Source organism: Cnephaeus nilssonii, assembly GCF_951640355.1.
Source record: "Cnephaeus nilssonii genome assembly, chromosome: 19".
In the NCBI taxonomy this organism is placed as follows: Eukaryota; Metazoa; Chordata; class Mammalia; order Chiroptera; family Vespertilionidae; genus Cnephaeus; species Cnephaeus nilssonii.
Window position 1 is genome coordinate 6674274 of NC_137090.1, and position 27832 is coordinate 6702105.

At 45.1% G+C, this 27832-nt stretch overlaps 1 protein-coding gene across 1 annotated transcript; it reads right to left on the minus strand.

Moving 5' to 3' along the window:
* Window positions 1–4037: 4037 nt before the first annotated feature.
* KCNJ2 (potassium inwardly rectifying channel subfamily J member 2) lies at window positions 4038–14275 on the minus strand. The gene is made up of 2 exons (XM_079798379.1): window positions 14103–14275; window positions 4038–9228 (listed from the first exon to the last, which is right to left on the minus strand). Exon 2 carries the CDS (start codon window positions 9007–9009, stop codon window positions 7726–7728), a length of 1284 nt encoding a protein of 427 aa, XP_079654505.1. The 5' UTR covers window positions 9010–9228; window positions 14103–14275; the 3' UTR covers window positions 4038–7725.
* Between the last annotated feature and the right edge of the window lie 13557 nt (window positions 14276–27832).

Here is a 27832-nt window from a genome sequence, read left to right on the forward strand (position 1 = left end):
AGGCTCAGCATTCAGATGGCGAGAATGAGCCAGGCAACGTTGGAGATGCGGGAGGAAGCCTCACGCCTTTCTCTTGGCCAATCTGGGCCTCCCTTCAATTAGACTTTAAATGAAGACTCCTGCTTGGATAAGTTCAAACGTTTTGGAATAGAAGGGAGACGCGAGCGAGCTGCAGACTGAGCAAAAGTACACACTGTATTTATTATCATCGAACACGGCTTTTTATATAATTACATCCCTGTGCACTTTTTATTTTTGGTTCTTGAATAAAGTCACTCAGATTAAATTAAGGAGTATGCAAGAGAGGTACGCTGATGCTTCTCTCTGTTCCCATGGCAACTCTGAGGCATCTTCTGCCACTGCCTCATTGACTGAGTGTGCCTGAGTGACGGGGCTGCAGCTCCCAGCGGATCCTGGAAGCGCCAGGGAGGAGTGCTTCATGGGTCACTGGCCCTAAGAACCCCTCTGGCAGGCTGATGCCACCTTCCCTCGCCTTCGGATGAGTGGCTGTCCTCTGAGAGTGCCTTTGTCAGGAGTGCTTTGTTAGGGCTGTGTACACACTTGCCTTTGAACTTTATTGGTAAATAGTCTGTTTTTAGGGTCTGTGTCTAAGGCGTAATGCTGCTCCTTCTGAGGACACGCCTATATCCTATTTAGTGAACCTTCTCTTTGTTTGCAGGACCAAATAAAAAGTTGCTTAACGGGGACTTCAGATGGAGAAGTCTATTAGCAAGAATTAGATACACAAAAGCCAAATAAAACTATCCTGTGTGAAACTTGATTCATTTGTTCCTTGTGCAGGATCAAACCCAGACGCTTGCCCCAGGGATGTCTTTCGGATCCTGTGTCAGGATCAGGGAGGTGACGAGGCAAAGATGATGTCACAGACCTAATCACAGAAGCAGAGTCTAGGGTCTGAGGGGTCATTTAACAAAGAAATAAAAGAGCGGCTTCCAGGGGAGCAGAGATTTTACCAAACCAACTTAAGCCCTTCCCAACCAGACATTAAAAAAGTATTTGAATCCACGGTGACATCCCTGAAAGAATATTTAAGTGATATAGGGAAGGCAAGAAGTGTGTCTTTGCACAGTGGCTCATACCCCATACATATTCCCTAATTGGTTGTTGTTATAGATACATTTTTTAATATCTAAAATCCAGTTGCTTTTCTCAATTGTAAGACAAAATAAACATACAACTGTTCTGTCCATTTTCCAAATTGTGAAATTCCAGATAGAAAAATTTGAATAACCAACACCAACCGTAGGCTAGTTCCTCAATAAATTTTTGGTTAAGTTGAATAGAGTTTATTTTAGACACTGAACCTCTTAACAGCTTCAGTCTCTCAGAATATAATCTCAAACCTGAAATAAGAAAGACCTCTGAAAATGAGTACAGGCACCGCAAAACCCCTACATCCAAGCCATGTCTTTTGTGTGTTATCTGCATGTTTCTGGCCTGCCTGGCTCTGACATACTAGTTACATAGCCCTTAAGGTGAATGATGATTTCCTCCACATAGCAGATCAGATGCAGAAACCTAAATGGCTCTTGGTGACCTCTGGCCTTGGACTAAACAGCAATTGGTGGTTTACTAGTAATGGACAAACTTTTATTTTTATTTATTTTTTAATATATTTTATTGGTTTTTTACAGAGAGGAAGGGAGAGGAATAGAAAGTTAGAAACATCGATCAGCTGCCTTCTGCACCCTCCCCACTAGGGATGTGCCTGCAACCAAGGTACATGCCCTTGACGGGAATCGAACCTGGGACCCTTGAGTCCGCAGGCCGACGCTCTATCCACTGAGCCAAACCAGTCAGGGCGAGTAATGGACAAACTTTTAAAAGCACATCCTATTAGGAGGAGCTTGTGTGCCATACAAGGAAATGCTAAAGAACACAGACCATCTTCTGAATAAGGCAGAGGATTATATATTTTAGAAAACCATTCCTCCAATACAATCAAGGCCTGGAGGCGACAAACTTCACTTATTTGGAGAGAGCCACTTATGTGTAATTATCCATCATTATTATTCTTACTAGTTAGCAACACACCTGTGCCAATTGGCCTCACCTTCCTCCAACTCCTCCCCTTTCCCGTTCTTCTTAACTGCCCCTCCCTCCCTGCCCTCAACTCTTCTGCTTCTCTTAGTTCCCAAAGCCAGTGATGGACTCATCCCGGCTTGCCTGGAATGCCCCCCGTTTTTGCACTGCAAATTCTGCCTCCTGGGAAACGTCTGTCCCAGGTAGACGTCTGTCCCAGTTGGTCGCCCTATTCCTGAACCAGGTATTGTGATGGTCTTCCTGTAGCTGCATTTTGCTGGTGTGGACGAAAGGGGCCACATGCTGACCAGACAAGCTCAGGGGAGGCCTGCATGGCAGTCTTGCAAACTCAGAGACCTAAAGGAACCACAAAGGATGGTCTGAAATTAAACTTTAACTAAACGCAGTTATGGTGGACAGTTATGTCCTAGGCCGGTATCTTCACTGACAAGGTCAATCAGCCTTTACCTTAACTGAGCCTATCTGTCTTTTTGCATCTATGATAACATACCCTTGAAATGTCTGGGTAACTGGTAACTTCCCTTTTTCTGGAGTCCCTGGGGCACAACCAAATGTGGTGGGCGCCAGGACAGATACCACAAATTCCTTCATTATCATGTTAATTGTTCCTGCACCCACCTAAGTATGTGTCCATCATTTTACTTTTTATCAAATACCAGGGGTTTCCCACTGCTTTGCTTTATCCCACCTCCTTAATCTATCACCAATGAATTTCATGTAAACCACCTATGTCCCTCCTTTGATTGCAATGTATAAATACAGATGTAACCCACCATTCTCAATTCATTGAGGATCTGCTTCCTGGCATATGTCGACAGTTTGGCTCAGATAAACTCACAAAAATTCTTTACAGGTTTCAATGGTTTTTTTACGTTAACACTGGTGTTCCCTTGCACATATGTACCTTTTGAAAAAGTCATTCTAGCCTGGCTGGCATGGCTCAGTGGTTGGGCATTGACCTATGAACCAGGAGGTCATGGTTCAATTCCTGATCGGGCACATAACCAGGTTGAGGACTCGATCTGCAGGAGGTAGCTGATCAAGGCTTCTCTCTCATCATTGATGTTTCTCTCTTCCTCTTCCTCTCCCTTCCAAAATTAAAAAAAAAAGTAAAATAAAATAAAAAGGCATTATAATATAATAACCCTGGTACAGTGGCTCAGATCATTGGGTCACTAGGAACCTCCATCTGAAGTATTTTGAAAAAGAAGTCTCTGGGGTCTTAAAATATGCTCATCATGGATGTGGTTATTTCACCAATAAAATCTGCATTCTTATACCACCCCAGTGATTCACTAGCTTTACAATCAGGCCTCAGCTTCTTATCTACAGCAGAGGTCCGATAAATTACAGGCCACAGGCCAAATGTGGCTCACCCCCATAGCTATAAGTAAAGTTCCATTGAAGCCCAGCCACACCATATTTTCCTATCATCTGTGGCTGTTTTCACACCACGAGGGAGGAGTTGTAGAAGTTAGACAAGGATGGCCTGGTCTGAAAATCAGAAACTTTTACTATCTGGCCCTTTATGAGACACATTTGCCTACTCCTAACATCTCACACGGCAATAATAATGTCCTGATTTGCTCTTTGAGATGAGATAACATATAAGGAAGAACCCCACATAGAGCGTGGCTCCAAGAAAAGGGACTAGGATCACTCAACAAACATATCAAAATCTAAACCTTATTATATTTTGTGGGTTTTTTGTTGTGGTGGTTTGCTTGTTTCTCCTCTGTCTTTTCTATCCTCTCTCTACCCTAGGCCATTCTGTAAAAAAAACAAAATATGAGCTTGACTTCCTCTAAGTTGGATTAGACTAATCTGCCACCCCACGCACTTGCCTGTTCAGGCAATTTCTATGGCTCCATTCATGCAAAGCATCAGGGTTTCTGCCCCATTGTGTGCGAACTTGCGCTTTATTATACGATTCTATGTGGAGGAAGCCCAAAGATCTCGCACAGATTTGTGTTCAACATTTACGTTTTTATTTAGAAATAATAAAATAAGACATAATATATAAAAATATGTACAATCCATGGTTTGTGCAGTACAATAGGAAGACTTTAGGTACAAAAGGACGGCAAACGGGAAAATAGGAACTATCGCGATTGTCCGAGGCCCGGCTTGTGCAACTCGCCGGAGGCCAGAGCTGAACCCAACGTCACTAGAAAAGAGATTCTAGTTGGGAGTGAGGGGATGGGAATGCAACACTTTTTTCCCCACCTTACCATTAGTAGACACAGAGTGAAAAAGAACCCACTCTACTAGTCAGGACAAGCTTCTTGCCTTTACCAAGTGGCTTATACAATATTAACTGACATTTGTTGTTTGCAAGGGTAACATAATTTGGGGCAGGGGAGGGAGAGTTGGGTACAGCTCATGAAAGAAACATCAAGGTTTGGGATGGGAGTTTGTAGGGAAGAAAGGAAGCAAAGGGAGAGATAACGCATTGAGAGATTTTTTTTTTAAGGTGAAAACTTTCTCCAGGAATTTGGAAAGGACTACAGTGCTATAGTGTGACATCTCTGAAATGTCTGATTCAAGTATACGCTGAGAGGGGTAGAAAACTATGCCTTTCTCCATAATCAAAATAGATTCACTTTGTCTACATTTTATTTAAAAATAGGATAACCGAGAATCTATGCCTCCTTCCAAAAATATGATGCCCAGCCAGACATGGACAATGACTTCTTTAAAAGGGAGGGAGTCCTACGTGAATTCAACGAGGGTTCGCTTGCAATAAAGAAGCAACACGCGTCCAAGAATAGACCCCAGACGTTCACGGAGTCTCTTCCACCTGCATTCTAGTGGCATGTGTGCACGAATGAAGGAGACCCAGGAAGGACAAATGTTTTGAAGGTAAAATGCAGCAAAACAATGTGGTGCATTACCTGTGTCTTGGCTCTTGACCAAAAATAAAATAAAATAAAATAAAATAAAATAATAAAATAAAATAAAATGCCACTTAAAGCTTCTAACTGTTAAAATACTAATAACTAGAAAAAAGCTTTCAAATGAACAGCCCATGCTGAAATAAATAACCGAAGAACGTAGCAATACAAACCTTATAAGGCTGGTAGATATTTGCTAAAACCATGCTAACCGGTAGCATATAGGTACTAGCTCTCAGAAATTGCTGCACCGAAATCAGACTTTCCATGGCAATTTTTTTCCCCTTTACAGACTTCTATTTACATTTGGCTTTAAATATGAAAATATCTGATAAACTTTATAAAATGTACACTTTTAAAAACATAGCTTCTGCAAAATTTTCTTGAAAAACAAAAAACAAACGACAAACAAACCTGTGTGCACCAGAAATGTTAGATTTTTTTTTTCTCTATTTCAGAAAGAAGTTGAAGGATGTCCCTCCCTCGTTCCTGCCCCCTTGCCCACCCTCTTTGCAAATATCTCAAGTCTTTCTTTAAGTGGCAGCTCTGTGTGTTGGGGAGGAACCTTCTCGGAGGCCAGCCCCACGCTCCACTGGATCTTCATTTAAAGTACATGTGACTGAATACTCTTTGGTTTGATTATTTTCCTTTGCAAAAATATCAAAATAGCAGCAGCGGAAGCCCTCGGTGGCCTCTCTGTCCACGGCCAGACAGTTGCCTCTTTGGTTGATTCTCTTGTCCACTCAGTCCCAGTTCCTCTAACTCTCTAGACAACTTCCCAAACCTGCCTTTCAATTTGGATTTCAAAACAGCATCCACTTCTCTGTCTTGGTTCCCATGAAAAGAGCACCCCCGTTTTCAAACCCAAGGGCTCTGGAGGCTGACAACAGCAGGTCTGGTGACCTCCTTGCAGGCACTGCATTCAGATATGGCTGCTCAAGACCCACAGACCGAAACATCAATTCACAAATACAGGATTCTAGAACAAGCTTCTTTTTAATGGCATACAGGGATTTAACACCATAAGAGAGTTGGTTTTGAGACTCCAATTAAAAAGAAAAGTCAGTAACCCCAGAATTCACAGAGAGGGTACTTCAGACAAAAAATAAAAAGAGTTCCGTTACTTAGCTAGAGTGAGGGGGACATGGTGGGTAGCAAGTCAGGCAGCCAGGCAGGAGAGGCTTCTGGGAATCCATGTCTCCTCCAGGTCCACCGGGGACAAGGATCAGTTCACACTCAAGCGTGAGTGTGCGTACAAGGGGAAATAACCCTTTAGACCATTATCTCCCTTACTCGTGACTGTGTTCTATTTTGTATGGCTCTTGGTGACCCTAAAATACTGAGACATTTTCATCCCTACCTTCTACCATTAATATAAAGCCATGTTCCTCTCCCTCTTGGATACTTGAGCTGATGTGCTACATCTGAAGAGGTTCATCTACACCTTGGCCTCGGCCTTCGTAAGCCCTCTCAGATGCTGCGGGACTCACTCCAGACAGACTGGTCAGGAGGGACCATGCAGGGGGCTGCTGGTGGGGCATCTTTCCTAAGGCAAAGTCAATCTGGAACCATCCTGGGAGTCAGGGAGGGGAATTCAACCGCAAGGGTTTGATTTAATTTACCTTCCATGTTGGGTGGCTCAGTTTTGAGAATGCCTACTGAATTCCACCAAGGTCTTATGTTATGGAATCAATTTTGGAATGTGCAAACAGGGAAAACCTGGAGCAACCTCAGAGCACGGCACCATCTCTCACCTTATGCATTAGCCTGGCCAGCACCGCCTCGCAGGACAGAAAAGATGTTTGGTGTGTGTGTCCTGTGTGAGAACTTCCCTTTCCCTTTCTTCTTCCTCCTTTAGTACAAAACTCACATGAAAGAACAACATTTTAAAAGCACTATGCTCCCTACCTAGACTCTATGTGTGCGATGTCCTATTTTCTAGAGGGCAGTTCAAGGTCTCGCTGAGGTTCAAAGTCATTGTCTGTTGATTTCAAGGCAGCTCTGGAGCTTTCCTTTCTTTTTAGTATAAGCTCCACTGTGCAAAAATGTGCATTATCTTTGGTATTCATTTTAGGTAGTCCAACTTAAAATTTGAGATAACCCATTAACATCATGAAGAAAAAAAATAAAAAACCAACCCGGAGGCTACCATTTGGCTAGCGTTACATAATGCCCTTATGTAACCAGAGGAGAGAGAGAAAAAAAAAATCAATTCTAGCAAACAAATTACTGGCCTCAAAAAATCAGGCTCTTGTTTTGGCACTTTGAAGCGCATATCATGAGCTTTCAACCAAGTTCAATACTGACTTTTAAATTACACTAAAGAAAAACTACACTGCAACAAAAATATAATTTGTGTTCATGTAGTTAGCAGCTTTTCGAGATTAAGGCAGAGAGTCTTGCCTTTGTTATGCCATTAAAAACATTCTTGTTCCCTAAAGAGAAGCATTCTGGATAAGTCAAATACCCAACCAAGACTTGCCTGCAAGTTCAAGTCTTATAAAAACACAAAACAAAACAGAAACACCCCATAACTTATTCTACAACATGTCTATGTGCCGTCGGGTCATGGGGAGGCGTGTTGAGTGCGTTCCGTCCATCTCTGAGCTGAGAGTCTTCCTCTGAAACCATCAGGCTAGCCTCAGTCCCTGGTGGCCACTTGCCTTGACCCACCTCTTCGCCAGTACCGTCGTCTGAATCACTGTTTGGGGCCTTTGACCAACAGACTGTGTTTGAACGTAACTATTCCAGAGAAGGAATCGGTCAGTCATATTTCTGATTCTCGCCTTAAGGGCCTGGGCTCTAGAGGTACGCTTGCCTGGTTGTGAAGGTCTAGGTCAGGGGGCGTGTCCGTACTTGTGCTTTCCGGAACGCCATTGTCACTGTCATCTTCCTCTTTGCTCGTGAGGGCAACTTCATTTTCATAGCAAAATGAATTTGCATTGGAGAGGATATATTTCTTTTCTGCTAAGTCTCTGGCGCTGCACAGGGGCGTGTTGGGTACTTCGTAAGTCTTGTGGAACCTCGAATAGTCCACTTTGTAGTAATGTTTCTCCTCAAAGAGGACAGGCTCGTAGCGGTGGCCCCAGAGGATTTCGTTGGCCAGATACGAGCTCCGGCACTGGGTGGTCATGGCCGTGGCCTCCACCATGCCTTCCAGGATCACGACAATTTCAAAGTCTGCATTGTCAATGTCCTGCTTACTCAAGTCATAGAAAGGGCTGTCTTCATCGATTTCATGGACTATGGTGATCGGGGACACCAGGAATATACGATCGATTCCACTGTCAAACCCAACGTTGATATCTATCTGATCCAGGGGGATGTACTCCCCTTCCGAAGTAATTCTGGATTTGAGGAGCTGGGCTCGAACATGAGCCTCCACCAGGTGGCTTTTCCGAAGATTGCCCACTCGCCACATCAGACACAGCTTGCCATCTCTCATGGCGATCACGGCGTTGTGACTGAAGACAAGAGTCTCGTTTCTCTTCTTGGGTTTGGCCATCTTGGCCATGACTGCGCCAATGATAAAGGCGTCGATGATGCAGCCCACGATGGACTGGAATACCACCATGAACACAGCGATCGGGCATTCGTCCGTGACGCACCGGAAACCATAGCCTATGGTGGTCTGGGTCTCAATGGAGAAGAGGAAGGCGGCCGTGAAACTCTTGACCTCAGACACACAAGCTTTGCTCTCCTTCGTTGCATCCAGATCCCCATGGAGCAGAGCTATCAGCCAGAACACACAGCCGAAAAACAGCCACGAGAGCACGAAGGCCAGGCAGAAGATAACCAGCATCCACCGCCAGCGGATGTCCACGCACGTGGTGAAGATGTCCGCGAGGTACCGTTGTCCCTTCTCCCCCACGTTGATGAACTGGACGTTACAGTGCCCGTCCTTCTTCACGAAGCGGCTCCTGCACTGCTGTCGGGTGTGGACTTTGCTCTTCCCGTTCCCAAAGCCATTTGCAACCGCCATGGTGGCCAGCTTCATGCCGTCTTCTTCGGAAGACACAATGCTGTAGCGGTTGGTCCGCACACTGCCCATCGCTTCTGCTGTGGACTCCAGTGCTTCTGCTTTGGAAAACAGTCTGAGTTTTTGCAAAAACCTTTGGAGAAACAGTTTTGAATGCTCAGTGAGGACACACACCAAAAAAATAAAGGAGGAGAGACGGGGGATCTCCAGGAGCCTTGAGGTTCTACCAAGGTCTGTCTACGGACATGCAGAGTCACCTTAGTAACTCAGCTGACATCCAGAGAACAGGTCCTGCCAAAGACAGAGAGAGCATTCATTACAAGAGAAGTCATTATTAAGGGCTCGATGCCCTGAGGCAACATTTCCAGCAAGACACAGAGTCAGATATAGATAAACAGGCCCTACATTGAATTATTGGATTTTTAATTCCTTGTGCCCTAAAAGATGGTTTTAATTTCCTTTAAGAGCATAAAATCAAGACTTTCCACCAAAATGTCAGGTCCTTTTCCTCCTATTTTTTTGCAAGCAGTCTAAAATATTCTATTTTACGGGTCTACCTCGCCCCTCTCATTCTCTTCTTTGGCTTTCTCTACTTGCAAGTTATCAAGCAGAAGAAGGACTTCCTAACGCCAAGGTGTATCGTGCAGCTTTAAGAACTTGGACACATCTAGAGAACATTCCATAGGCATGCAGAATGTTAATATTAACTGAGTTGCAGGTGCATTAGGGAAGAATATGACAAGGCTGAAATCAGAAGGCTTATTTTGTTTGAATGATGCAACTCAGCAGGCAGTCCTTAAAAGTCATCTGAAATGGATCCCAGTTTCTGGAGACTGTGTGGGCCGGCTTCATCGGTCCACACACTTCAAGCTGCCACTATGCAGAAATGCCCCATAACATCTCCGTTAATGCAAGTGATTCTCACTTGAAGACGCAAGTTTGCTCTGGGGGCTAGAGAGCTGGTTCTGTTGCCTAGCAACCGGTCCTGAAATTCTCCGGAGATGGGACTGCCGTGTGTAATGACTGGCTCGGAAGTAAGCACCTTTGTGCCAAAGGACCAGGTCTTTAGAGGATTGAGATAAGGCAGGAACTCATTTCATGTGAGTCCTATTCTGTGTTTTCCCAAACAGAGGCAACGTTGTAGGAACAGATCATAAATGTCAGCTTACTTTCACTTCCACGCGCGGTTGTTTGCTAGATGTTCCTATGGAGAAGGCACCCACCTTTACCTAATGTGAGCAAACAGGAGTTCTCAGCTCTCTCCCCTTGCCTTGTCCTGTCCTAGCGGCAAACTCCCTATTGACTACAACTTTCCTTCCTGGCTCCAAAGACACTGTTTTTCCCTTGCCTACTTGACAAAGGCCTGCGCAAAAGTCGAGGGTGTTTTCTTGATCGAAGAGAAATTAATGCAGCATAGAACTAAAACATAAACACGAACCTACTCTAGCTCCTGGATTAAAGGGGGACAGGGAACAACAGATTAAAAAGATCAGGAATCCGTGGAAGCCCTGATCCTGGGGACTCCACTGTGTCTTTCTCCCTCCAAACCACATGAAGGTTAAGCAGTTAACAAATCCAGTCGCAGCCAAGCCACCGGCACAGGAGAAAAGCACATCGCTTGCCTTGCTGCTGCGCACCCCCTCGCAGAGAGGCGAGGTGCATTGTCTTTGAAAACTGCCTTGCTACCGTCTTCTCCCCGCTCCCTCTCCATCCAAGTTATTATGCAAGAATGTGCCCCAACACATTTTTCCTGAGATTAGTCATCTGTGAAAATTGCAATGTGTGTTACATTTTGGCAGCTTTTGACACCTAAATGATGCCCGATTTAAAAGTGTCTTTGAATCACTTTATAAAAAGAAGTTACTGTGCCTTCCCAGTCTTCCACCTGCTTCAATGTTTTGTCTGCTTCCCTGTGAGGCTTGTACTCGGACAACAGAAACAAGACTCCTGCTCCTCAGGGTTCTAGATCCTGGACACGGGGAGAACTTTTTTAAACAGTGACTTCAGCTGATTGGGCTCAGGTGCAATTGCCACGCATTTCTGCACAAAACCAGATAGAGGTGATATGACACCAAATACAGGTGTACTTTCCCCCCCGTCCCCCCCAAAAAAAAAGAGTGAGGAAGAGGCGTCATCTAAATAGTACGTGTATCCTTGAGTTCTGATTGACTTCAGAATCCTATAAACTCACACCAAGAAATTCCCTTTTCCTGACTCAAAAGAACCCCTCCATCGGAGTGTCTCGCATTTCTTCTGACTGACTTCTGCACTTTTCCAGATGAAAGCATAACAACCACAGGGAATCTAAAGGCTGAATTACAACTTGCCAAAACTCTCGACCCCAGGACGTTGGTCTGAAGTCCACAAAACACACACCACCAGCTTCCTCTGAATAGCTTTCTGCGTGTAGGCCCTCGACAAGAGCCTGGACAGAGGGACTATTATTGTCCTGTTTCCATTGCTAATGACAGAATGTGTTCCACATGCAGCGCATCATTTACAAATTTGACCATTCTGCCTGGAAATGGGAAAAAAATATCTTTGGGGGGGTGTGTGGGGCAAAATGGAGACTTTATATGTGTGCACATACAGATGATGCATTTAGACTTGGTGGAGCTGATTCCATAGCAACAATCTAGAACCTGCCAGAGTCTGGTAGGTCCACTGTTTCAATACCCCACTGTGAGGAATGACTTTCCTACCAACCTGCCCACACACCCGGCGGCTTTGGGCCAGCAGAGAGCTTCCTTGAGCCTCTCTGACTGCAAATCACTAATTCATGAGCATCTGGGAAAACTTCCATGAGGAACAGGGCTTCTGTGCAGTCGTTTAGGGATAGATTCAAATTAATTCTGTGAGAAAGAATCGATGAAGAGCAGCTGAGAACACTATGTGACTCCTTGGTTGGGAACAACGCAGGAGAATCGATCCCTGATTGGATGAGCCACGCGTGCATTCCCCCTCCAGCCTAAATATTTAAGGGCCTGATGGCAATTTGAAAGACACACATCATCATTTCACCCAGGCTATCCCCAACGAGGTAGAAAATGTTTCTGGGAAATGGAGAGGCTACATGTGGTGCTGTTCATGGTAAGACTATTTATAGGCTGAGCCAAAATTAAGCATAAGCAATGGAAAAAAAGAGTTCAGCGCTTCAATCTTAGGTAGATGTGAAGGGAGGGAGAGCTATGGATTAAAGAAAAGGAAGAGATCAAGGAGCTAACATAAGGAGTGACCCCAAATCATGTTTACCATATAGGAAATATTTCCGATATGGACCATAAAAACCAGAAAATGCAACTGTGAACAACAAACAAGAATAAATGTGTCCCATCCAGCGGCCATGGTGCGGTGAATAAGAACGTTTCTGAGGATGGGAACTGAGGGTCGTAAAGGAGGGTGAGCTGGGCTTAGAGAGAGGCCAGCTAATGAGTGTTCAGAGTAGCTATTCCCCAGCTGACGCCATATAGACCAGCCTGACTGTGCTCTGGGCACATGTTGCTATGTGAGCACAAGTGCTAGCAAGGCAACCTCTGTGAAGCTCAGTAAACAGAGGGAAGGGCAGGGAGAGGGGGAGCGAGGGGGACACCCACTTATCTATGTGACCACTACAACACTGACACTCAACAATGCATGGAGCGTCACTCAGCACGTGCCGATGCTGAAGAATACATGGATTTGATACACAGAAAAACACACTAAAGAAAGCCTGAACATGGGCCATCTATTGAGGTAAAGATGTGGGCCATCTTTCATGCTACTGAAAAGTCATACAAGGACTCCACAGCTAACGGGAGATTCCACAACTGGAGAGAGTCTCAAGGAAGTAGAAATATTGTGGATTGTTGTTGTTGTTTTTTTTAATGCCACATTCACAAGAGTTTAAAACAAATATTCCTAGGGACACCAATAGCATCAAAGAAAGTGCCAATAAACATGGGCGGGAGGGGAGGAGCTGAAGGCAAAGTGAAATGACCTTGACCCCAACTCTCACCCCTCCCACAGCCCTTGCTGTCACACCTCTTACCCCTGACCTTGGAGATTTTTTTCCGGATAATGGCAAATATAAATAAAACACTACGGGGGCGGGGGTGGAAGTGAGCAGGAGAAAGCTAACAAGTGCACGGTAACGGAACGGACAGCAGGCATACAACAGTGGTGAGAGGAAATCTAACTGCCTCTGGATTATGAATGTGAAAATAGAAGTAGTGAAAGGCAATATGCATTCTTTGCATACCCAAAACATGTTTTCAAATCGTGCCTGATTTCCTAACAGGAAAAGGTAAGGTCTGCGTTGACGAGACTCCCCAGGATTCACAGTCCTATCCTGGTTACCCTCCTACTGATCCGCTTACTGAGGCACAGACATTACACTGCCCATCTCCCATCTCTACTTCTTCCCAATTGTCACGATCGGTCTATGTTATGATGCAATCTCTTTGCAGAAAAAGTCCCCCACTGGCCTCCCCCAGAAACCATGCTGTCTTCCACGGAGGTATCAGCATTATTATTATTATTATGAAGAATCACAAGTTGCTTAGGGGAAAGCGACATAATAGTGTGAGAGCTTTGCCGTCTTTAGGCTCCATTCCAACTCGGGCTTGCCTCTCTCTTCCCAGCAAAGCAACTTCGAGACGCTAGCTCCGTTTGGAACTGGACTCTATACTTGAAGCAATGACCAAGAAATAACATAAAAGAGCCAAGGACCGAGACTACTGCGGAGTACCCAGATCTGCCTAGGTTTGAGACCAGTACCCCAGTTACCCTATCCCCTCGCCCCTCTTTTTCCCTTAGAGCGACAATCCAAGGCAAGCTCCCTCGCCCCTGTCTCCAAACTCAGTATCTCGCTACAGCTGGTGCATTGGAAGTTATGAGCACAAACAGATGCTGCAGAGAAATGTTTCGATTGCTCAACTGTTCCAAGCATGTCTCAGTATTTTTAGATCTGGGATGTTCTGGTGCGCACACAAACTCTATAGGCATGCTCTGGGACTCAGAGGGAGCGTGGGTGCGCGCTGCTGCAGCCTGACAGCTGGGCACCTCTGGAGCAGCGGGGCAGGGGGGAAGAGTCGGGAGCCAACGGCAGCCCCAGCCCGAGTCCACACTCCCCAGGGCACGCGTGCCGCGAGACAGAAGCGGGGTAGAAAACACACAGCAGCCCTTACCTGTTGCTGGCGCAGGAGCATGGGGACATGGAGTGGACGTAGGGGGGCACGGAGGCATGTAAGATCCAGTGGTTTGTAAGAGCGAGCGCGCCAAAGCAAACCCGAATGCCCAAGAGCCAGCTTGCCGGCGGGCGGCGCGGGGCAGGCTGCGCGCTGGCCAGGGATCCAGTGCGCTCTGCAATATCCTGGGCTCTTTTGAGGCGGCCCACGAGATACCGGCGGCCTGGCCCCGCCCCCGGCCGCTGCTGGCCAATCGCAGCGCGCCTGGCCGCGCGTCCAGCCCCGAGACCCGCCGCGGGGAGGGGAGGATGCTACACCCGCCGCCCCGGCTCTGCCAGCGGGGAGAACCTGCCGGGCTGGGCTCCCGCCGCCTCCAGCCTCCGAGCCCGGCCCAAGAGGCCGGCCCCGGCGGGAGGAACTTGCGCCCCAGCTTGGACAGCAGCAGGTGGGAAGCTCCGCTTCCGGGCTTTGGCGGCCGCCTAATTGCAGCCTGGCCTTGGGCAAAGTTTCCTCCCCTCCTGCGAGCCCCACACTTCCCTTTTTCTATCCTCGGCGGCGGCTGGGCTGTGCGTGCTCCTCCAGGGGCCAGCGAGGTGCCAAGTGCCAGGGCGGAATGTTTGCAGCAGCCGGGGAGGATTGCATTTCAGCCGGAGCGCGTCCCCCGCGCTCCCCACCCTTCCATGCACCCCAAATCCGCGGAGCAGAACCTGCGCGCTGGGCGGAGGAGCCAAGCGTTCAGTGGGGAGAGGGGCCGGGATCCCCGCAGATCCAGCAGGGTTTAGACGCGCGCAAGTGTTGCAACTGCATAGCCGCTGGGCTCCTGCAGCCGCACTGTTCGCCAGTTACTCACAAAGCGCCTAGACTTCTCCGCGGGGTCAACGACGCGTTCCCTCTCGCGTTGTCCTCCCTCAATCTCGTTCTCCACCACCGCCTGACACGCTCTGCTGATCTAAAATCAGAGCAATGAGACAGTAATGAATTCTCTGGAACAGCAACTCCTACAGACACTCGAGCTCTGCCCTCGCACCAGCGCCTCCCAGCCCTCGTTCCCAGCAACCAGGCAAGAGGGTGCAGACCCTGTTAAACCCGTGTCAAGTTCAACGTTCACTGCATCTGCATCCTGGAACTTTGCAGATTAATCCGTGTGTGTGTGTATGTGTGACAAACAGGAGGTGCATATTTAGTGGTCTTTTCTTAACACCCGAGTTTGAATCCCCTCCGTGTGTTTCATGTTAATTTCCACAAGCGATGAAGTTAATCTTTGGTGCAGCAGTGTATTTACTCCTCTGAAAGGCCTCTTAGAGTCGCCAAACTACTTCAACAGTCGAGTTCTTATTCTGGGCGGCACAGCCCGGGTGGATTTGTGCTGGAGGGGGGAGAGGTGAAACTCCCAACACAAGGAAAGGGTTTGTGCCCTTGCTCCCCTCCCAGCCTATATCCTCAACATGGCCTCTAGGAGGCGCTGGTGAGATATGCTTAGGTTTTGCAGCCATGTACTTGATCCTGTGTGAGCAAGTATGCCTCTTTTTCTAGCACCGAGCAAAATATTGAAATTAGAAGGGTGTGGAGTAGGCTGTGCACAAAGTGTGACTGCTCTGGTAGCCGATCACATCCCTGTTCCATTCCATTTGCTGAGATTACACAATACTCCAAGCCCCGTTACCAACGGTCTTGCCCTTTAAAGTTCTGTAGGTGGGAACGATGGCTCACACAAGGGAAGTCAACTTTATGTTTATTTATGAAGTCGTGTATTATTTATTTTTAAACATATATTTTTATTGATTTCAGAGAGGAAAGGAGAGGGAGAGAGATAGAAACATCAATGATGAGAATCATTGATTGGCTGCCTCCTGCACACCCCCTACTGGGGGTCAAGCCCCGCAACCCAGGCATGTGCTCTTGACTGAAATCGAACCCAGGACCCTTCAGTCCGAAGGCTGACGCTCTATCCACTGAGCCAAACCAGCTAGGGCAGATGTGGATTATTTTAATAATCAGCCTCCCAATTTGAATGAAAAATGTTACCTTACTGAGCTACATAAGAAAACATGAGAGATTAAATTTTGTAACTGAAACATTGTGAATGCATGCTAGCATCGATCCTATTTCTTCATTTTATAAGGGAAAAAATATAAATGTGCATTTTCATCAATAAGTGCTTTTTCCCTATGTCCCTATTAGGAAAATTCTAGTGTTCCAATGCAATCAGCGTTTGGATAAATATACTCTTTGGAGCGATGTGTGATACAGATTTCTCTAGTCAGAGCACAGCTTTTTTGGCTGAATCAGTCTTTATTTAGCAAAAATCCTCATTAATTTTGGACACCACTGCAGTTGGGTGCTGGGGTCCATCTGTGGATTACATTTTTCCAAGGAAATGCAAATTACGCTCTTACTGAATCCCTCTATGGTAACCACCTAGGATATGAGGGCCAAATATTAGTCACAATCCTGAGCTGCTGTCAGATGGTGAATGGGGTGACGCAGAAGGGTTGTGTTCCACTGGGAACACAGACCTTTCCTTTGCACTTATATAGAGCTCTCCCGCCACCAGGTATAGCTTCAGCCTTCCATGATCCGTAGGTGCAGCCCAATTTCACAATGGAAAGAGGCGAAGAACTCCTGTCATTTGCATCTGCTGGGCATTAAGAACCACTTGCTCATCTTCACAGCAATAATTCATAGTAACAATACATATATGTCAGGTGGACTTGAAATGTGGACGGGATGCGTTTGCAATCTGCTGCTATGTGGACAAGCCATCCCCCATGGTATTCTTTTCTATGAGAAAACAGCTTTGGCAATTTCACGGCATTGGTCAGATTTCATCTTCCTATCAGTGTCAGTCAATGTGTTGGTTGAGTGGCTACTTTGTGCTTTAGCTATGTTCTAGGTTATGATATGGGAGCCATAAGAGCCCAGGAGGAACAGCTGCTTCCCTCTAATAATTTACATTCTCCAGTTGAGCAAATAAGCAATGCACACATGAAATCAAATGACAATATAAGTCGGCCTGTGATTAAGTGCTAAAATGGATCATGCAAAACAGAAACTTTGGGGAGTGTCTGAGGAGTGGAGTGGAATGGAGTAGAATTTATGGAGAAGCCTTAGAATGGAAGACTTGATGTGTACGACACATTACCACGTGCAGTTGTGTTAAGGATGCTGAGAACATCCTAGAAGACAATCCTGTTTGTGCCCTAAAAATACCTGTTTGCCTCCAGACCTGTCCATATACGTGCATGTAATGGTGTGTATAAATTCTAAGCTGCTTCTAAGAATGCCATGCATGCCACTGCCTACACAGACACTGTGTGCCCTAAAGCAGTGGGATGTATTCCACAGGCCCTATTTGCCATTTGTCACCACCGGAGCACACAGTGATCATGCCTTATTTAGCTGGCATACCTGGGATTGTAACATAGCACAGGATGGTTTTCCTAAATTGAAATTTGTTCGGGTGGGAATTATTTTCTCTGATGTATGCATCCTCAATTTCTCAACAGATTGTCTCTGGAGCATTGTGTATATATTCCTAGTAGAACATATCTCATTCCTCTCATGCTATCATAAGCATTTTTCCCTATATTTGTTTCTACCCACCAATAGTGACTTGTTCAAAATCCACTGCCATGTCTTATTTTTTTCTTTATATCCTCATCGCCTTGCATATGGCCACGTTAAAAAAAAAATCAGTCTCGTTAGATGTCAGTTGAATGAATAAATGAATGAAAGTACCAATATTTGTGAGTATAATAGGACTTTGGAATAATGAGTCCGGTTCATTTGAATAAACAAGCGATTTCATTTTGCCTGCAGTGGGCGGGCCTATCGGGGTGCAGTAAGATCAGTGTCTCCTACATTAAATAACCCCAGACGAAGCGTGTTTAAGCCTCTGCTTGTTTTTCCTTCTCCATCAGTGACAGCCTTCACTTCTCATTTTTGCTTCCGCCAATTTGCCTCAAATCTGTCAGACTGTCACCAAAAATGTCTAATTTGCTGATTATCATCTGCACTGGGCAGAGAAATTATGTAAGCAAGGTTGTTGAAAATGTGTACATAAAGTAAAAGCAAATGGGATCTAAGGGGCTCGAAGTGGATGCATGTTTTTGAAATAGAATGAGGAGATGCTAAATTTGTAGTTACCTTGTTTTGTTTGGTTCTTTTTGGGTAAAAAGCTTCAGGATACTGATTTACCACATCTATTTTAGCATCTCAGAGCACTTAAATGCTTTAGTTCATGTATTTGCTATGTGATGAAGACTCGAGGAAGACCTCTGGGTAAGTGAGGTACGCATGTGTTTAAATATGCCTAGGTTTATATGTACATGAACAACAAAACCACACCCTCGTTTATGGAGGAATCATTGAGTGCTTAGCGTGCCCATGAATGGGGTCTTTATTTCCCATCAAATATTGTTTAAGCCAGCAACAGTAAGTGGGATTGCTCTTTAAGAAGCTTACACTTCCAGAGCAGCCAAGTTATTATTTAGTAAATTGCATTGCCATGCGGCTGGAAGACTTATCTCCTGTGGGCAAGACAATTCCACTCTGAGTACACCACGTAAGTGAACAGGTAAGTATCTGGGGCGTCTAGGGACATGTTACAGCTCTACCTGGAAGGATAGGCTGGCCTTAGACAAAGGGAGGAAAGTAAATGAGTTGTCCAGTTGATGGTCAGCATCTGAATGAATTCATTAATATGGGGGTATTTCAATTGAGCATTAAATTTGGGCCAGATCTGAGACCCCTAAAACAAGCATGAGGAGTTGATGCTTTATTCTTTAGGCAGAGAGAGATCTCCAGGTGAGGCGTGGGAGGAGCATTTGTCTGATTCTCTCTTCCTTGTTGCCTCTGGCTGCAGCCCTAACATGTGATCATTTCTTCTGTTTTTTTTTTTTTTTTTTTTTTTCCGTGTGTGTGTGTGTGTGTGTGTGTGTGTGTGTGTGTGTGATCTTCAAATGGTTTCCCAAATCCCAACTTTCATTTTTAAGGAAATGGTGATATAAAAATTATGTTCCGAGAAAGCTCCTCGTGTGAGTGGAAGCTGTAGATAGGAATTCTCAGCCTGCTGGGCACAAACCCTGTGTTTCTCCCCTGCTTTCTGCAGGAGGCTAGAACTTTGCATAGCATTGCTGCCAGACAACTCTAGAAAGCATGGGATGGGGCCTGAATTTTTCACAGCACCTACTAATTCCCCTGAGTCGTCTCTAACCCAACTGTAATATATAAAGCTGGGCCTTTGGCTTTTCCCACAGGACCTAATCCCAAATGTGTGGCTCCAGGTTCATGCTTCTCTGTGGGAGAGCTCCATATGTTTTAGAAATAAATTCAATTGGGATCGGTGGATTGGATTGAATCTTTTCCTCCTTCCTTGACTACTTTGTGTGGTGCAAGCATATATCCTTCATTGATATTTAATTCCAGGCTCTTGATAAATTTGTTTTAATACTCAAAGCTCTTGTGTATACATTACAAAGAAATAAAATGTGTATGACAATTATGCAATAATAAAACACTGTACTGCTGTCACCAATAACATGAATGACTAATGGTAACAGAACAAATAACATTAAATGATTATTTAAAGAAAACCCCTGAGGCCATGACTCATTTTATAGGCGCTTACTTAGATACTAGTGGCCCGGTGCACGAAATTCGTGCACGGGGGGGGGGGAAGGGGGCATGTTCCTCAGCCTGGCCTGCACCCTCTCCAATCTGGGATCCCTAGAAGGATGTCCTACTGCCAGTTTACAGGGATCAAGCCTAAACCGGCAGTCGGACATCCCTCTCACAATCCAGGACTGCTGGCTCCAGCCACTCACCTGCCTGCCTGCCTGCCTGATTGCCCCTAACCACTCTGCCTCCTGGCCTGCTCACCCCCAACTGCCCCCTGCCGCCAGCCTGATCACCCCCAACTGCCCCCCTGCTGGCCTGCTCACTCCAAACTGCCCCCCCTGCTGGTCTTACCCCCAACAGCCCCTGCCGTCCTATCCTGGCCTAATCACCCCCCAGCAACAGAAGGTCCCAGCCCCTCCTTTCTTTCTTTTTCTTTTTTTCAGTGCCTCCTTGAGCGGAGGCCAGGGCCGGCTGGAAGCAAGTATCTAGGATTTATTTATCTTCTATAATTGAAACTTTGTAGCCTTGAGCAGAGGCCAGGGCCAGCCAGGGCGGGCAGGAAGCTTGGCTTGCTCCATTGCCGGGGGCAACCCAAGCCTCCTGCTTGCTCCAGCTCTGTGGCCAGCCGCCATCTTGGTTGGGTTAATTTGCATACTCGCTCCTGATTGGCTGGTGGGCATGGCTTGGCGTAGCAGAGTGATGGTTAATTTGCATGTTTCTCTTTTATTAGTGTAGATTTTAATAATTAGGCTCACATGCAGATGATTCTCCTCCTACATTTGAGCTACATGGTCCATTTTAAATGTTAAAGAAATACAAATGAATTAGCCCTCTAAAGTGTTTGAGAAAATGCCTTAAGTGTTTGAGAAAATTATTTCTATGATTTAGCAATAGAGAAACTCTAAATTTGTAACACAGACTTAAATCTTGCCACCTGTGTTTCAGCCTCTGGTCTTATCAGCAATGAAAATCTCAATTCAAAACTTGTGTTTATACCCAAATCTATTCTTTTATACGGTTGGCATGGCTGAGTCACCAGGTTTTAGCAAGGCAGGAATCGAGCCTGTAAACAATGCTGCTTTATGATGTGGTCATCAGCTCCCTGCGTGGAAACTGAAACACACGAAGACGCCTACTGTACCTGCTACATGACTCGGGGAACCAAAGTCCACTGGGAGAGCTAGCTTTCCTGTTTACCACAGTAAACTTCTTATGTATGTAACATGCAGTAGTGCTTTTTAAAAAATCATGAAAAATGATATATCTCCCACTTGAACAAGGCCCAAAGCTATTGCTCTTAACGTCGATTATTTTTATATAAAAAGTCAGTGTCTCCTCAGTTCAGGATTCAGTGAAGGAAGGAGTATATTTAATAAATTAGTGGCAGAAAGCAGATGCAAAGTAGACATGTGCGTGCACACACACTTACACAGAATTATATATATTGGCTCAATGGTGACACATCTAAAGACCTCCTAAGAGGATGAAGAGGGTTAACTTTTGAGTATCAGTTACTTCACTATGCTATTGAGATTTCCTGTCTCAGTAACCTCCATTCATCATTCTGACTTTATGATGTTTAGAGCTCAGTTATATTTTACATTATATTTGCAATTTAAAAAAAGCATCTCCTCACCCATCACACACACACATTTCTTATGCATTAAAATATGAAAAATGCAAAGCGGGTAATGGCAACTCTCGGTAGTTTCCAAAAGTAAAATAATCTATAAAGCTCTGAGTCTAAACAGCTTCAATATTTCAGCAAAGCGCTAGCTAAGGGCACATAATATAAGCAGTTTCCTCTGAGTAGAAGATGATGAAAATGTTATTTGTATTTCCTTACTGAAGTTATCTGAACATCTACTAGGCAAAGCATCATGTAGCCCAAGCCTCAGTCAGTAAGGCCATACCGACAGGTTCAAAATCCAGGCAGAGTGATGGATGTGTGCACATCTGCTTATCCTGGGCTCAGAATGAAGCAATGCTCTCCCCTAAGTCAGTGAAGCACAGAAAACAGTTGACTCCTTTCTCTGTTCTGCCTTATCTCCTCATGCATTGCTGCCTTGCTTCATATTTCCTCTCCATGGCCCATCCCTTATTTCAAACCCTTCAGAAAGCGGGTGGGGACCCAAACTGAGCCAATGATGCAGGCACAGTGCTCAGAACTGCATTACTGTCATAATTTAGAATTTGGTTCATTGTTGGATAGACTGCTTAGGAGCTGCGTGGTTCCAGCTCACCATAGGCTCTATGGAGAAACACAGCCCATCAAAGCAACAGGCCCCCAAGGTACCCAGGACATTTGCTGATACAAAACCAATCGGTACCCTCCAGGTGGAACAGTCCAGTTGGCAAAAATACAATAAAAAATCATTTGTTAATATATTTTTTATTGATTTCAGAGAGGAAAGGAGAGGGAAAGAGAGATAGAAACATCAATGATGAGAGAATCATTGATCAGCTGCCTCCTGCATGCCCACAACTGGGGATTGAGCCCGCAACCTGGGAATCTAACCATGACCTCCTTGTTCATAGGTCGATGCTCAACTACTGAGCCATGCTGGCTAGGCTAAAAAAAAAAAAATCATTTTTGAAATTATTTCTCCAAAAGAAAAAGCAACCTTTGTGAATTGACTTAAGGGCTATGACATAAAACAAAACAACAAAAGATAGAAAAGGAAAAAAGAAAGAACCCTAGGCACTGACAGATGTCTGCTCTTTCTCCTGACTCCCCAGCCCTTTTGGAGTCTCCAGAGGGGCAGGCAGCCTAACCTGCAGCCCATTTTGAGCAACGTGGAAATGGGAGATCGCCCTACGAGAGGTCTCACCCCAACTCCCCTGAAGACTCCCTCTGCCCGTGAAAAGTGTTTCTCACAGGAGAGCTTGAGAGAGTCCATGAGTTCATGCTCAAAGTGAATTTCATAATTTCCTCTCCGTGCAAATCCCAGGGTATTTATTTCTCTTACGTAATTTCCAGGGAGTCCGTTACACGACCCGGTCGACTCAGGGACCTTACCATCAAACAGTCACCATTGGTGAGAACAACCAAGGACTGATATATGACTGCAAAGGACCTTAACAATTCCTGGAAGGAAAAGGGTTAAGAGCCAGTAAAAACAGCATCAATTTACACATAACCGAGTGCGATTACACTTTGATTCTCTTCCTTGCAAGGAACGACAACAATGGCAACTCCGTAACTAATGCTTCTGGTCTGGAAAACCTTCTCCCTGAAGGACACGTCTCACCCGCCACGGATGATCTCAACTGCCTCTGGTGAGAAAGGCCCTCTACCCAGAGAGATGGACTTGCTGGTGAGCTTCCTTTCCAACGGACCTGAAAGATTCATGGCATCGTGGAAAAATAAGCCCAACTCTTGGGCCGAAGCGAACAGCCTTGTGTGATTGGTTTGTGATGGTCTGAGTCAAGCTGACAGGTTCTAGAATTCTAATTGCTTTGTTCCAATCTTAACTTGCTAGGAAGGGGGGTGGCTTGAATATCCAGAGGACCTGGTTTCAGAAAGAATTAGGAGCAGATAAAAGCCATTACACTTGCTTAAGAAAAAAAGAAAAGAAAAAGGAAACTGGTCCTGGTACTATTGCCTTTCATCAAGCAATCAGGCATCATGCTCTGCCTTCTTTCTCAAAGCACAGGAAGAGGATTGTCTGAGCAAAGGGAAGACAGAGGACATGCATTTGTTGTCCTGTCAAAATCGATGCCCCATCGGGTGAATGAGGGAGATGCCTCAGTCCTCTCTGTCCTTACCCTGCAATGGAGGCTTCTCCAGATGAGCAAGCTAGTTGTCAATGGACTTGCAGGAAGGGTTCAGTTGGACCAACAGGAAGTGGGCAGAATGGGGCTAGAGCCTCCCCGTCTCCCGCACTCAGATCCCATGACCAACCAACAGCCCCCTTTCCTTTTTTCTCTTTTCCCTTTCTCCTCTAGGAATTTCCCACCAGTTGCAGAGGCAGGACATCAGCTGTCACACTGATGAGAGAAGTTGCACTTTTGCCCTTGCCTGTGGACGCATCGGGGTGGCCGTGTCTTTGCCTGTAGAACCCACTAGTGCTGGAAGAGCATGCAGCAGCTGCTGTGGCAACATCCTGCCAATGGCCCCCACTGCTGCCCTGTTCTCCTCTTCTCTTCACCTCCTTCCTTAATGTCTGATCACAATCTCCTCAAGGAAAACCTCTTGCTGCTTCCTGGCCTCAGAGCTCAAATATCTGGATCACTAGGTATCCAGAAGAGCTAGTCTTGGGCCTTTTGAGTACTACTGATTGTATTAGATGTTCTGATGAAGAACAGAACTAAAATGAAAAAGGCAGCAACCCAGGAAAAGAATAGACACGTAGAGATGGCATCACTGGGAGTTTTTTTTTTTTTTTTCCAAAAATCAATTCTTCAGAAAGCTCACTGCTTTGTGTGGAGTAACTTCTCCGGCACCACAGACAGCCACCTCTGAAATGAGTTCTCCTAAATGTATCCCATTCCTTTAATGAAAAACAATACAGGACTGAGCAGGTTTGATGGGACAGTATCTGCATGGAGAAAATGACCCAGAGTAGAGATATATGTTTTGTAGGTGAATATTCTTATTATACAAGGCCCATGGGAAAGAAAGGCTGTTTCTGAAACCTGCCTGATTTGGCTCAGTGGTTGAGCATCAACCTATGAACCAGGTTTTGATTCAATTCCTGGTCAGGGTACATGCCTAGGTTGCGGGCTCCATCCCCAGTAGGGAGGGTGCAGGAGGCAGCAGGTCAATGATTCTCTCTCATCATCGATGTTTCTATCTTTCTCTCCTTCTCCCTTCCTCTCTGAAATGAATAAAAATGTATTTAAAACCTGGGCCTTTCTGATATTTTACATCAAGGATGTCACACTCTCCATGGTTCCAGGTCAGTGGTCTGCAGACCACAGCTCTCAGGCCAAACCTGGCTCACCATCTACACAACTCATGAGTGTTTTTACACTTTTCAATGTTGGGTGATAAAGAAAGAATAATATTTTGTGACACCTGATCATTTTATAAAATTCAAATGTCTATATTCATAAAGTTTTATTAGAACAGAGCCATGCTCATTTGGTTTGATAGTCCCTGTTTTTGTGCTACAGGGACAGAGTTGAGTGGATGAGAAAAAGATCATATGTGGCCCTCAAAACCCAAAACATTTACTATCTGGCCCTTTAGAGAATAAGTTTGTTCACCACTGGCCCAGAATAATGCTATGGAACATAAGGCCAAATTGAATAAAAAGAGTGTGAATGTTATTCCTCATCTGCGATTCTAGTCGGCTGAATACATTAAATGTGCTTCCACAGAGAACAATTAGTCATTCAAACCATGTGGCATATGTGGGTAAATGTTCAGGATTGCCTCCAGGACTCAATTAAATAGAAACACAACAGGGGAGAATCAAATACAAAGATGGATGGGGTTTATAAAATAATATGTGACTGTATTTCATGAGAAATTCTAGGAAAAAAATTCATCAAACATTAAAAAGAAATAAGCCAGCCCTAGCCGGTTTGGCTCAATGGATAGAGTGTCAGCCTGTGAACCAAAGGGTCCCAGGTTCGATTCTGGTCAAGGGTACATGCCTGGGTTACAGGCTCAGTCCAATGTGCAGGAGGCAGCCAATCAATGATTCCCTCTCATCATTGATGTTTCTATCTCTCTCTTCCTCTCCCTTCCTCGCTGAAATAAATAAAAATATTTAAAAAAATAAAATAAAATAAAAAGAAATAAGCCAGCTCATTCATTTTGGTTGGATTTTGAGTTTCAGAATCTAATGAAATGGAAATGGTGATATTAATGACCTCAAACAATATAGGATTTCCCCAAATGCTCTCTATTTAGTATTAAAATTTTTTATTTAAAAAGGAATTTTAGTGACCTTTGGGGTTAAATATTTATCAAAAATCCATGGAAACATTAATTCTGTTTTTTATTTTACAAACATGGAAGAGAGAGTTGAACAAGGTCTTCCTTCAGGTCCCACCCAGAGTTATTTTTCTGTGATCTCTGGCCAAACTAAAAGGGCAGAAATTTTACCTCATTTTATTGGCCCTTTTAACAATTTGATCTATTAGAAATCAAGGTGTTATAATCAATTTTAAAAACTCCTGCATGAATGTAAGTCCTCTGGGAGTTATATAATCTAAATGATTATGACATAAATACAGTTCAATGAGTTAATACACAGTTCTCCATGCCCTGGATGGTTTCAGTACTATGGCCTTTCACAGGACATAACTGTATTATTTCTCCTGTTTGTTTTTCCATGGTTACTTTAATCTGATGATCTCCAAAGCTTGATCTAAAAGTGGTGTCACTATTCCTAATATTACTATCCTCATTATCATTGTCATTTTCATAACAGGGAACGCTAAGCTAGAGACCACAACTTTCTTTCTTCATAGCCAATAATTGCATATGAATTTAAAAGCAATCACAATGTCTTGTCTCTTCACAGAGGAATATAGAGTCCCTTCATTCAGGATCCTGGAAAGATGAAGTCTACTCGCAGCTATCCTTGCAAAACATCAGAAAACAAGAAGACAGTGCATTTAATATTTTCAAGAGTGTTCCCTTGGTAAGTATTTGTAAATAAGCATACCCACAAGTTTTCCTGAGCCTCTCTGCTGCTTACATAACAGTTAACAAAAATCAACAATTTATTGCAGCCATCTGATAAAGAGCAACTCTACGATAAACTAAATATAAATTCATTCCCTACTCGAATAGTATTACTCCCGAATCTACAGCAACAAACAAAATATGCCTTCAATTCAAGTTGATTTGCCTCATTATTCATCAGTCAATCCTGTGAGGCATGCCCGCACACAGCTTCCAGAGCAGGACCCTACCATGAAGTGTGCCTCCACGTCTCTACCTGTGTCTGCTGCTTCTCCCGTGTCTGTGCTTCCGTGTCACCCTGCCCTCCCGTGCAGACAAGCTGCCATCCCTTCTCAACTATTCCAGGACTCTACTTCTTTAATTAGCCCCCTTCCTACATTGTCTATTTTCTCCTCTCTATGGGATCATTCCCATCTGTTCATAAAACATGCTGAACTACCTCCCACTTACGAAAGAAAAAAACATGCAAAGAAAGAAATAAAATAAAAGGAAAGCTTGACCCCGTATCTCCCTCTGGCTATTACTGCTTCATGTATCTTCTCCCCTTTATATCAAAACGTTTCAAAAGGTGTCACTACTTTCTCACCTCTCATGCTCCTTCTCTCTGATCTCCCTGAGTGGGCATGGACTCCAGGCATTCACTCCGAAGACTTCCACGCTGAGTCCCACAGGCAGCTCCCCCAGGGCCTCTGAGTGGCTCCTGATGGCCCATGACCTCTTGGGTCACTTCCTTTCCGTGGCTGGTAAGTAGCCACTCTTGCCTGTCTTTCCTCAGCCCTCACAGACAGCTGGCTCCTTCTCGTCCCCATCTGATGAGTTTCCTACGTCTCAGCCTCACCACGTGGCAGTGTCCCTGGCTCTAGGACCACGTTTTCACGTCTCCATCCAATTCCCGGCAGATCCCATGTAAGCCTGCACCGTTAAAGGCACAGGCATGCACAGGGCCTCCAAACTTACCGCCTCAGGTCCCACCTTCTGTCCTGCCCCAAACTCACATGCACAACGTCCTGCTTTTTCCCCACCTGCGTACCAATAAGCATCAGAAACACACTCCGGCCAACACGGAATTCTTGATTTCTCTATTTCCCCAAACTCTGAAACTTCTTTGTGTCAGGGTCTTCGCACTGGCTCAGAACTCTATTTCCCAGGTAGCCACATGGTTTCCTTTCTCTATCCTGGGTTTAGAACATTCTCTTCTAATATCCCGAGCAAATGTTTCCCCACCCAGAGGCCTTTCCTGACCACCCTAGCTGAAAGGGCACCCATCGCTCTGGGCACGGGACCACGCCTGTAGTTCCCGTCAGAGCACTTAGCGGTGCCTGTCCTTACGTTCTGTATTTGTTCATTTGCTTCCTCTCTCCCCCTCTACATTGTAAGTCCAAGAGGGAAAGGTCATTTTTCTGTTAAGTTCATCAGTGCCCACATAACGTCCAGGAATGGTGCCCAAATATGAATACATGAATTAATG

Coding starts and splice junctions, on each gene's coding strand:
- KCNJ2 (XM_079798379.1), bottom strand. CDS start 9,009: ATGGGCAGTGTGCGGACCAACCGCTACAGCATTGTGTCTTCCGAAGAA.